This window comes from Diabrotica undecimpunctata, chromosome 6 (assembly GCF_040954645.1).
Source record: "Diabrotica undecimpunctata isolate CICGRU chromosome 6, icDiaUnde3, whole genome shotgun sequence".
In the NCBI taxonomy this organism is placed as follows: domain Eukaryota; kingdom Metazoa; phylum Arthropoda; class Insecta; order Coleoptera; family Chrysomelidae; genus Diabrotica; species Diabrotica undecimpunctata.
The window spans coordinates 155,558,336-155,571,757 of record NC_092808.1 but is presented as its reverse complement, the minus strand read 5'-3'; the positions used below and the strand labels follow the sequence as shown (position 1 = coordinate 155,571,757).

General features: G+C 32.3%; 1 protein-coding gene across 1 annotated transcript in view; it reads right to left on the bottom strand.

The window, feature by feature from the left end:
- Positions 1-13,422, bottom strand: part of LOC140444179 (A disintegrin and metalloproteinase with thrombospondin motifs 2-like) — a 95,346-nt gene that overhangs the window by 30,940 nt on the left and 50,984 nt on the right. The window contains exon 10 of the mRNA XM_072535893.1: positions 2,957-3,135. Coding sequence (XP_072391994.1) covers positions 2,957-3,135 — 179 coding nt within the window. The remainder of the gene's footprint in view (positions 1-2,956; positions 3,136-13,422) is intronic.

Here is a 13,422-nt window from a genome sequence, read left to right as displayed (position 1 = left end):
ACGTCGCCACCGCTATCTCCTTGTCATCTGTCAAGATCAAGTGAATAGACCGCAGGCTGCCTGAATGTAACAATATGGAGAAATAAAAATATCGGGAAAGAAATGAAAAGCAGAATTTACAAATCAGTTATAATTAACTGATAAACCCAGTGAGATGTAGTAAAGAAATTAGAAAAAGAATTGGACTGGTCAAGAAAGCCATGATAAAACAAAATTTGTAAATTTATGGATTATGCTCTTAAATAAAAGAGATGCCTTTTAGATGTATTGCTGACATCGAATGCTAAGAGTATTTTAGACTAAGAAAAGAACTAATTTATCATTTCTTCAACATGTACAAATAAAGAAGAGACTACATAGTAGCTAAAGACATTATTAAGTTGTTTAGCCGAGGTAATAGAAGACATGATTTGTGAAGACTTACAGTTTTTAGGCATGCTCCATAGAAAAAGAAGTCCAAGAAAATCGCCAACTAGATGTACAGGTCTTATTAAAAACTCACAGGCAAGACTATACCACAATCAATAAAAATAGCGGAAGATCGAGACAAATAGAACCTGACAGTAGAAGAGATTTCATGAGAGTATAATGCCTGAAACCAACTACACACTAGGAAGAAGCAGAATTTATAATAATTACCTGTAAGTCATGCACAGAAATATATTATTATTATTATCCAGATTTAGCCATACGGCTCACACTGCCTCTAAGGGGAAAATTCACTCATCCCAGATACCTACGGTATCAAAAGGATTGAGCTCTGGTGGGAATCTTTCCGAGTTATCGAGCCCTAGGTGACTTGGTATGCTGGAGTATCTCCCAAAAATTTTTGTACACATCTGGACGTTGAGAGTAGTACAGCTTTCTGCATGGTCTTCTAGAGATGTTCATTCAGACCTAGCTTTTTATGTTTTCTAGGAGGTTCTTTGGAATGACTCCAGTAGTAGAGAGAATATTAGGTATTGTCTGGGTACTTTCCATTCTCCACTGTCTTCGTATTTGAATTTCCAGATCCCTGTACTTGGCAATTTTTTCGTTCTGTTTAACACGAAGATTATTGTTGTTGGGTATCGCCACATCAATTAATGTTCTTTGTCTGTTTAGTTTATTAACTAGTATGAGATCTGGTCTATTATGTGCCACTGTTTGGTCTGTGAGCACAGTGCGGTCCCAGTATAGCTTGTAGTTGTCATTCTCAAGTATACTCTCAGGAACATATTGATAATATGGAAGATAGTTTGTTTGAAGAAGTCCCAGTTTGATAGCTATCTCTTGATGAATGATCTTTCCTACTGAGTCTTGCCGTTCCTTATATTCAGTTGCAGCAAATGCCTCACAGCCCCCGGTAAGATGTTGGATGATTTCCTGAGCTTGACATCCATATCGGCATTTGTCATTTTGGACTTAAGGATCTTTAACAATATATTTCAGGTAATTTTTGGTTGGTATAACCTGATCCTAAATGATCAGTAGTAAACCTTCTGTTTCAGGGAACATCTTTCCTGATGTCAGCCAATAGTTCGACGCTATATTGTCGACATGGTCTTGACTGACCTCATTGGGAAGTCGCCCGTGCAGAGGTTTACCCATCCAGGTGCACATTTTTTCGTCCTTAGTAAGATGGTTTATGCGCATTTCTGGTTCCCTCAGATTGATTGGTGTTGTATCATCTACTGCAAAAATCGCGCGATGTAGAGTAGATGTCTCAGCTTGCACCTGAAAATAAGTTCGTAAATTAGTAATGTGTTTTTTTAGTTGCTCACTTATATCCATAAGTCCTTCTTCTTCTTCTTAACATGCCATACACCAAAGTGCGTAGGCGACTATCTCATTACCAGAATTCTGTTCTTGGGGGCGTGACACAGCTCGCCTGTATTGTGTATTCCTGTCCATTCTTTAATATTCCTTAACCAGGATAATTGTTTGCGGCCGGCTCCTCTCCTACCTTCGATCTTCCCTTGTAGGATTAACTGTGGTAATTCATATTTTGCTCCTCTCAATATGTGCCCAAGGTAACCAATCTTGCGTTTTTTAATTAATTCAAATAGTTCCCTTTCCACGCCGGCTCTCTTAAGGACGTCATCGTTTCGAACTCTATCCACCCAAGGTATGCGCATCATTCTTCTCAATGACCACATTTCAAATGCTTCAAGTTTGTTGATAGATGTTTTTTAGATAGATAGATCCATAAGTCCTCGTCCTCCTAAATACCGCGGTAATGTCGTTCTTTCTACTGCACTTCGAGGATGGTGTTTTTGTGCATTTGTGAGGTGTGTTCGTACTTTTCGCTGAAGAGTTTCTATATCCGTTTTAGTCCACTTAATAATCCCAAATGAGTAGCTAAGCGCGGAAAATGCGTAGGTGTTTAATGCCTTAAACAAATTTTTACTATTAAGGTGTGAGCGGAGTAGCTGTTTTACTCTTCGTATGAACTCTGATGTTAATTCGATTTTCATTTGTTTATGGTCAATTTTCCGCGCTTGCTTTACTCCTAGATATTTATACATGTCATTTTCACCCATGGCCTCGATGTTTTGGCCATTTTGCATATCGAATCCTCCGGGCTGAACCTTTCTCTTGACTATATTTAGTACACGACATTTGTCTAACCCAAAGTTCAACTGATATCATTTGAAAAAGTTTATTATTTTATATTATATATATATATATATATATATATATATATATATATATATATATATATATATTTACATATATATATATATATATATATATATATATATATATATATATATTTATATATTTATTATTATTATTATAGATAAATATCTGCAACTGGGTTTTATAGTGTCAAAGGACATAAACACGAAAGTAATAGATTTTCAACCATACCATGAAACTCGTCGAAGCCATTCCTGTTCTTTTGATAACGTTCATTCAATTTGAATTGGTAATTTTAGAAAAAAAAAAAGCAGATACAAAAAACTCCACTTACTTTCGTCACTCTCGTATGGTAGCCAGGTGAAATTGTCAGCGGCCAAATTGAAAATTTTCGGCAAATGTTTACACTGTTGAGCCCTTAAGTCAACAAAAATCTCAGCCCCACATCCAGTCATTGTACATAGACGCCATTCTTCCGCATTGCCTTCACAAGTTTTTCCGCCAAACGAAGGGCTACAACAGATTTTTAAATTAATTTTAACCACTGGCATTGTTGTGTTAAACAAAAAATGTAAATAAGTCACATATCAGTAATCAGTCATGCATTAATTGAAATTTTTTTGCCAATTTACGATTTTCCTGTATGATTTAAATGATAAGAAAAATAATCAACGATAGTTATTTATGTTTTAAATAGAAATAAACAAAAATGGTATGTTTTAGAAATAAACCTTTGAATAAAATTGTTTGAAGCGTTCTAAACGTTTGGCATTCCTTTCCTTCGGTAGCTGAGCTTCATCCGTGGATGTATTAGTTGTTGCTATGGAAACTTCAGCGACTTCTAACAGTATTGCCAGAAATTGATCTCATTGCTTGTGTAATGATTCTTACACAAGCAATGAGATCACATAATGAGTTAACATTTTCCTTTTCCAACTTGGCTGTACCGTATTGAAGACGACCAATAGTCAGAAATACCTATATACGGTTGCATTCCATCTTATCATCTTATACACATATTTGTACTTTATTTTCATATTAACTGGCATTAACTCACATATATATATATATATATATATATATATATATATATATATATATATATATATATATATATATATATATATATATATATATATATATATAAACAACAATATTAAATAGTGATAATGTAGAGCTAAATGATAAAAAAGACGTTGCAAATGAATTTAATACATATTTTACTAGTATAGGAAAAACATTAGCTGATAAAATCATGCAGTGTCCTGACAGGAGAGATAGCGGGGGTAAAAAAAGGGTGTTAAATTCATTCTTATTAACTCCATGCAATGAAAAAGAAATATTGAGAGAGATACAAAGCCTAAAAAATGGGGTGAAGGGAGGTGAAGATAACATTTGTTCAAATTTAATTAAAAAATATAAAGAAAAGTTAATAAAGCCACTTCAGCATATTATTAATATAGTATTTGGTACTGGAGTCTTCCCAGAATTTTAATTTTAAAAAACGACAATAGTACTGCCATTATATAGGCAAGGTGACAGAAAGTCTACAAACAACTATAGACCGATTGCGTTAACTAGTACTGTAAGTAAAATAATTGAAAAATGCTTTAAAACAAAACTACAAAAATATCTAGAAAACAATAAAATTCTACACTCAAATCAGTTTGCTTTCAGGGAAGGCTGTAGCACCGAAATTGCACTTTGTAAAGTTACAGAAAAAATACAAAAAAAACTTGATGAAGGTAAGAAAGTAATAGGTATATTCATGGATCTTCGCAAAGCATTTGACACTGTAGCACACCCAATTCTTTTAAAGCGTTTAGATATGATAGGCATAAGAGGTATTCCTAATAATTTAATAAAATCTTATTTAACAGGCAGGAAACAAAGTGTAAACATATCAGAGACAGAAAGTGAAAAACTGGAACTAGAGGTAGGGGTGCCACAGGGTACTGTGTTGTCAGCACTGTTATTCAATGTATATATAAATGAAATTATGTCATTGCTAGATAAAGATGACATCTTTTGTTATGCAGATGATTCTGTTGCTGTAATTAGTGGAGATGATTGGGACGCAGTAAAAAGAAATGCTGAATTGGCTTTTCAAAAAATTAATGGGTGGTTAGAAGATAGCTTACTCTCACTATATGTTGAGAAAACTAAGATTACCACTTTCTCGATGTCTACTCGTTCATTGCCAGATTTTCAAAACATTAAATTACATAAAGTGGGCTGTAAATTAGATAATAACGATAGTTGTAATAAAGTAGTTGAAAGGACACCATTTTTAAAGTACTTGGGAATATACATTGATGAAACTTTTCAATAGAAAGAACATATAAATTATGTAACTAATAAAGTTAGAAAGCTTATTTTTAAATTCTACGAACTAAGAAACATACTAAATTTTAAAGTACTTAAGCAGGTATATTATGCGTTTATAGAATCGGTAATTGGTTATGGCATAGTAGTTTGGGGAAATGCGGGTACAACAATTCTTTCAAAACTCAGAATAGCACAAAAATGGGTCATAAAAATTATGCTCTTTAAAAATAGAAGGTATGCAACTAACTTATTATATAGAGAAAGTGAAATATTAAATATTGATCAACTGTATAATAAGTGTGTAATTAGATTTATGTTAAAAAATACATATTATAAAGTAAACATAGAACACGGTATAAATACAAGAAATGTAACCCTAAATAACGTAAAAGTGAGCAGTCTTAAACATACACTATGTCAGAACCATATATATATATATATATATATATATATATATATATATATATATATATATATATATATATATATAAATATATATATATATATATATATATATATATATATATATATATATATATACTGTAGGACCAAAATTATTTAATAAGTTACCACAGAATATTAGGACACATTATTATTAGGGCACATTACCTTACCATAAAGTAAAAAAAGAAATCTTTAAATGAATTAGAGACAACATAAAATAGGGAATTACTTAAAACAAAAAATTACTTTTAGTTTAATTTTATTAGAAAAATTGTATGTTTAATTTATATTGTTTTTATTATTTTTTGTTAAATGATTGATAAAAACCTCATTAGTTAATTGTAAATGATATGGGAAATGACACACTCACAATTATCCTAGATATCATTGTGTGTCAAAATGGTTAGCAGTAGGATTTAGTGTTAAGGAGGTGTAAAAGAAACTAAATTATTGTTAATTTTTACTACTATTTTATTACTGAAATGTGATTTATTGTCTAGTATTTGTATTTACACTGTACTATTGCTAATAAATATATATATATATATATATATATATATATATATATATATATATATATATATATATATATATATATATATATATATATATATATATATATATATATATATATATATGTATATATATATATATATATAACAAATGTAAAAACGGATGAATATCTAATCGGATAAAAAATTTAGTACGATAGTTAATGGTACCTAAGTCCTGCTCTTATATTCACTATAATGTGGAGTAAAGTTCATCGTGGAACACGAAGTTCCTAACATTTTTAAGACGAGAACAGCAACTAAAGAAATTGGCAATAAAAATGTCTAAACGAATTTTCTTCTAAAAGAATTCTGTACAATAAAAACTTTTTCTATTTGTTTTCATTACAAAAGAGTCTCGAACGATTTTTAAGGAAAACGTGCGAAAATAAAATATTCAAAAAAACGCTTATTGACTTTTTTATGTTAGTATTAAACTACAGTTTTTTTGCATTAGGAAATATACAAGGGATGATGTTAAAGTACCACCAACGAATCTTGAAGTTAAAGATGCAGTTAAAAAACTAGCCACAAACAAATCAACCGAAATAGATAATCTTCCAGCTGAACTATATAAAGAAGGTGGCCAAGATACCATAATATGTATTTTTTTAAGCCATTCTCTTTATTCCGATTGCCGAATATAGTTCTCTCCTAATTCTCGCAATTCATCTGTGTTGTTTGTAAGACGTTTCCATATTGGCTCTGCAGTTCTTTTAATATCGTCGATCCAGCGCATTTATACATATATAATATAATATATTATAACATAATTTATACATAATATAATATAATTTATATATTTATATATAATATAATTTATACCAATTTTCAGCGAATACATACATCCAAGTAGAAATTTTTCTCACAAGACGTTAGATGTAGGAAAATTCTGAGTATGGCAGAAGAACTAGCGGCCAATTTTATGTAGCAAATGTCCATTCGCTTGACTCTCGGACAAAAATTGACGCCAATATAGCCGATTAACCAAATTTGATAAAAATCCAATACTCTACAGTTTTTTCGATTTTCCGGCAAAACCGTGCATAAGTTCTGGCCACATATTTAGAATTTTTTAATCAGCAAGTCACCCTTAATCGAAATAATTCAAATTTCAAACAAAATATACACTTTTAATTTTCTCGAAATTTTCAGCGAATACATACATCCAAGTGGAAATTTTTCTCACGAACCGTTAGATGTAGGAAAATTCTGAGCATGGCAGAAGAACTAGCAGCCAATTTTATGTAGGAAATGTCCATTCGCTTGACTCTCGGACCAAAATTGACGCCAATATAGCCGATTAACCAATTTTGATAAAAATCCAAGGGTACCCCCTTGGAAAATTTTTTCCAAATTTTACAAAAAAAAAATTTTGTTTATTGTTTTGGTATATGCACTTGGTCCAGATTATTTCAAATATGTGTTTTTTTCTGATCCCTTAACCCCAGTTTGCCGGAAAAGAGGAAAAATCGAATTAAAAAATCTACAGTTTTTTCGATTTTCCGGCAAAACGGTGCATAATTTCTGGCCACATGTTTAGATTTTTTTAATCAGCAAATCACCCTTAATCGAAATAATTCAAATTTTTAACAAAATATTCACTTTTAATTTTTACGAAATTTTCAGCAAATACAGACATTCAAGTGGAAATTTTTCTCACGAACTGTTAGACGTAAAAAAATTCTGGGTATGGCAGAAGAACGAGCGGCCAATTTTATGTAGGAAATGTCCATTCGCTTGACTCTCGGGCCAAAATCGACGTTAATATAGCCGATTAACGAAATTTTATAAAAATCCAACGGTCTACAGTTTTTTCGATTTTCCGGAGAAACGGTGCATAATTTCTAGCCACATGTTTATTTTTTTTAAACGGCAAGTCCCCCTTAATCGAAATAATTCAAACTTCAAACAAGATATTCACTTTTAATTTTCACGAAATTTTCAGCGAATACATACAACCAAGTGGAAATTTTTCTCACGAGCCGTTAGATGTAAGAAAATTCTGAGTATGGCAGAAGAACGAGCGGCCAATTTTATGTAGGAAAGGTCCATTCGCCTGACTCGCGGACCAAAATTGACGCCAATATAGCCGATTAACCAAATTTGATAAAAATCCAACGGTCTACAGTTTTTTCGATTTTCCGGCAAAACGGTGCATAATTTCTAGCCACATGTTTATTTTTTTATACAGCAAGTCACCCTTAATCGAAATAATTCAAACTTCAAACAAGATATTCACTTTTAATTTTCACGAAATTTTCAGCGAATACATACATCCAAGTGGAAATTTTTCTCACGAGCCGTTAGATGTAGGAAAATTCTGAGTATGGCAGAAGAACGAGCGGCCAATTTTATATAGGAAAGGTCTATTCGCTTGACTGTCGGACCAAAATTGACGCCAATATAGCCGATTAACCAAATTTGATAAAAATCCAAGGGTACCCCCTTGGAAAATTTTTTCCAAATTTTGCAAAAAAAAAAATTTTGTTTAATGTTTTGGTATATGCACTTGGTCCAGCTTATTTCAAACATGTGTTTTTTTCTGATCCCTTAACCCCAGTTTGCCGGAAAAGAGGAAAAATCGAATTAAAAAATCTACAGTTTTTCGATTTTCCGGCAAAACGGTGCATAATTTCTGGCCACGTGTTTAGATTTTTTTAATCAGCAAATTACCCTTAATCGAAATAATTCAAATTTTAAACAAAATATTCACTTTTAATTTCACGAAATTTTCAGCAAATACAGACATCCAAATGGAAATTTTTCTCACGAACTGTTAGACGTAGAAAAATTCAGAGAATGGCAGAAGAACGAGCGGCCAATTTCATGTAGGAAATGTCTACTCGCTTGACTCTCGGACCAAAATTGACGCCAATATAGCCGATTAACGAAATTTGATAAAAATCCAACGGTCTACAGTTTTTTCGATTTTCCTGCAAAACGGTGCATAATTTTTTGCCACGTGTTTAGATTTTCTTAATCAGCAAATCACCCTTAATCGAAATAATTCAAATCTAAACAAAATATTCACTTTTAATTTTCACGAAATTTTCAGCGAATACGTACATCCAAGTGGAAATTTTTCTCACGAACAGTTAGATGTAGAAAAATTCTGAGTATGGCAGAAGAACTAGCGGCCAATTTTATGTAGGAAATTTTCATTCGCTTGACCCTCGGACCAAAATTGACGCCAATATAGCCGATTAACGAAATTGATAAAAATCCAATTGTCTACAGTTTTTTCGATTTTCCGGCAAAACGGTGCATAATTTCTGGCGACGTGTTTGGATTTTTTTAATCAGCAAATCACCTTTAATCGAAATAATTCAAATTTTAAACAAAATATTCACTTTTAATTTTCACGAAATTTTCAGCAAATACAGACATTCAAGTGGAAATTTTTGTCACGAACTGTTAGACGTAGGAAAATTCTGAGTATGGCAGAAGAACGAGCGGCCAATTTTATGTAGGAAATGTCCATTCGCTTGACTCTCGGACCAAAATTGACGCCAATATAGCCGATTAACGAAATTTGATAAAAATTAAACAGTCTACAGTTTTTTCGATTTTCCGGCAAAACGGTGCATAATTTCTAACCACATGTTTATTTTTTTTTAAACAGCAAGTCACCCTTAATTGAAATAATTTAAACTTTAAACGAGATATTCACTTTTAATTTTCACGAAATTTGAAGCGAATACATACATCTAAGTGGAAATTTTTCTCACGAGCCGTTAGATGTAGGAAAATTCTGAGTATGGTAGAAGAACGAGCGGCCAATTTTATGTAGGAAAGGTCCATTCGCTTGACTCTCGGACCAAAATTAACGCCAATATAGCCGATTAACCAAATTTGATAAAAATCCAACGGTCTACAGTTTTTTCGATTTTCCGGCAAAACGGTGCATAATTTCTAGCCACATGTTTATTTTTTTTAAACAGCAAGTCACCCTTAATCGAAATAATTCAAACTTCAAACAAGATATTCACTTTTAATTTTCACGAAATTTTCAGCGAATGGAAATTTTTCTCACGAACTGTTAGACGTAGAAAAATTCTGAGTACGGCAGAAGAACGAGCGGCCAATTTTATGTAGGAAATGTCCATTCGCTTGACTCTCGGACCAAAATTGACGCCAATATAGCCGATTAACGAAATTTGATAAAAATCCAACGGTCTACAGTTTTTTCGATTTTTCGGCAAAACGGTGCATAATTTCTTGCCACGTGTTTAGATTTTTTTAATCAGCAAATCACCCTTAATCGAAATAATTCAAATTTTAAACAAAATATTCACTTTTAATTTTCACCAAATTTGAAGCGAATACATACATCTAAGTGGAAATTTTTCCCACGAGCCGTTAGATGTAGGAAACTTCTGAGTATGGCAGAAGAACGAGCGGCCAATTTTATATAGGAAAGGTCCATTCGCTTGACTGTCAGACCAAAATTGACGACAATATAGCCGATTAACCAAATTTGATAAAAATCCAAGGGTACCCCCTTGGAAAAATTTTTCCAAATTTTACAAAAAAAAAAATTTGTTTAATGTTTTGGTATATGCACTTGGTTCAGCTTTTTTCAAACATGTGTTTTTTTCTGATCCCTTAACCCCAGTTTGCCGGAAAAGAGGAAAAATCGAATTAAAAAATCTACAGTTTTTTCGATTTTCCGGCAAAACGGTGCATAATTTCTGGCCACGTGTTTAGATTTTTTTAATCAGCAAATTACCCTTAATCGAAAAAATTTAAATTTAAAAAAAAATATTCACTTTTAATTTTCACGAAATTTTCAGCAAATACAGATATCCAAGTGGAAATTTTTCTCACGAACTGTTAGACGTAGACAAATTCTGAGTATGGCAGAAGAACGAGCGTCAAATTTAGTCGATTTAGCCGATTAACCAAATTTGATAAAAATCCAAGGGTACCCCCTTGGAAATTTTTTTCCAAATATTGCAAAAAAAATAACTTTGTTTAATGTTTCCGTATATGCACTTGGTCCAGCTTATTTCAAACATGTGTTTTTTTCTGATCCCTTAACCCCAGTTTACCGGAAAAGCGGAAAAATCGAATTAAAAAATCTACAGTTTTTTCGATTTTCCGGCAAAACGGTGCATAATTTCTGGCCACGTGTTTAGATTTTTTTAATCAGCAAATCACCCTTAATCGAAATAATTCAAATTTTAAACAAAATATTCACTTTTTATTTTCTCGAAATTTTCAGCAAATACAGACATTCAAGTGGAAATTTTTCTCACGAACTGTTAGACGTAGAAGAATTCTTATTATTTCAGAAAAACGAGCGGCCAATTTTATGTAGGAAATGTCCATTCGCTTGACTCTCGGGCCAAAATTGACGTTAATATAGCCGATTAACGAAATTTGATAAAAATCCAACGGTCTACAGTTTTTTCGATTTTCCGGCAAAACGGTGCATAATTTCTAGCCACATGTTTATTTTTTTTAAACAGCAAGTCCCCCTTAATCGAAATAATTCAAACTTCAAACAAGATATTCACTTTTAATTTTCACTAAATTTTCAGCGAATACATACATCCAAGTGGAAATTTTTCTCACGAGCCGTTAAATGTAGGAAAATTCTGAGTATGGCAGAAAAACGAGCGGCCAATTTTATGTAGGAAAGGTCCATTCGCTTGACTCTCGGACCAAAATTGACGCCAATATAGCCGATTAACCAAATTTGATAAAAATCCAAGGGTGCCCCCTTGGAAATTTTTTTCCAAATTTTACAAAAAAAAAAATTTTGTTTAATGTTTTGGTATATGCACTTGGTCCAGCTTATTTCAAACATGTGTTTTTTTCTGATCCCTTAACCCCAGTTTGCCGGAAAAGAGGAAAAATCGAATTAAAAAATCTACAGTTTTTTCGATTTTCCAGCAAAACGGTGCATAATTTCTGGCCACGTGTTTAGATTTTTTTAATCAGCAAATTACCCTTAATCGAAATAATTCAAATTTTAAACAAAATATTCACTTTTAATTTTCACGAAATTTTCAGCAAATACAGACATCCAAATGGAAATTTTTCTCACGAACTGTTAGACGTAGAAAAATTCTGATAATGGCAGAAGAACGAGCGGCCAATTTCATGTAGGAAATGTCTATTCGCTTGACTCTCGGACCAAAATTGACGCCAATATAGCCGATTAACGAAATTTGATAAAAATCCAACGGTCTACAGTTTTTTCGATTTTCCTGCAAAACGGTGCATAATTTTTTGCCACGTGTTTAGATTTTTTTAATCAGCAAATCACCCTTAATCGAAATAATTCAAATCTTAAACAAAATATTCACTTTTAATTTTCACGAAATTTTCAGCGAATACGTACATCCAAGTGGAAATTTTTCTCACGAACAGTTAGATGTAGAAAAATTCTGAGTATGGCAGAAGAACTAGCGGCCAATTTTATGTAGGAAATTTTCATTCGCTTGACCCTCGGACCAAAATTGACGCCAATATAGCCGATTAACGAAATTTGATAAAAATCCAATTGTCTACAGTTTTTTCGATTTTCCGGCAAAACGGTGCATAATTTCTAGCCACATGTTTATTTTTTTTAAACAGCAAGTCACCCTTAATCGAAATAATTCAAACTTCAAACAAGATATTCACTTTTAATTTTCACGAAATTTTCAGCGAATGGAAATTTTTCTCACGAACTGTTAGACGTAGAAAAATTCTGAGTACGGCAGAAGAACGAGCGGCCAATTTTATGTAGGAAATGTCCATTCGCTTGACTCTCGGACCAAAATTGACGCCAATATAGCCGATTAACGAAATTTGATAAAAATCCAACGGTCTACAGTTGTTTCGATTTTTCGGCAAAACGGTGCATAATTTCTTGCCACGTGTTTAGATTTTTTTAATCAGCAAATCACCCTTAATCGAAATAATTCAAATTTTAAACAAAATATTCACTTTTAATTTTCACCAAATTTGAAGCGAATACATACATCTAAGTGGAAATTTTTCCCACGAGCCGTTAGATGTAGGAAACTTCTGAGTATGGCAGAAGAACGAGCGGCCAATTTTATATAGGAAAGGTCCATTCGCTTGACTGTCAGACCAAAATTGACGACAATATAGCCGATTAACCAAATTTGATAAAAATCCAAGGGTACCCCCTTGGAAAAATTTTTCCAAATTTTACAAAAAAAAAAAATTTGTTTAATGTTTTGGTATATGCACTTGGTTCAGCTTTTTTCAAACATGTGTTTTTTTCTGATCCCTTAACCCCAGTTTGCCGGAAAAGAGGAAAAATCGAATTAAAAAATCTACAGTTTTTTCGATTTTCCGGCAAAACGGTGCATAATTTCTGGCCACGTGTTTAGATTTTTTTAATCAGCAAATTACCCTTAATCGAAAAAATTTAAATTTAAAAAAAAATATTCACTTTTAATTTTCACGAAATTTTCAGCAAATACAGATATCCAAGTGGAAATTTTTCTCACGA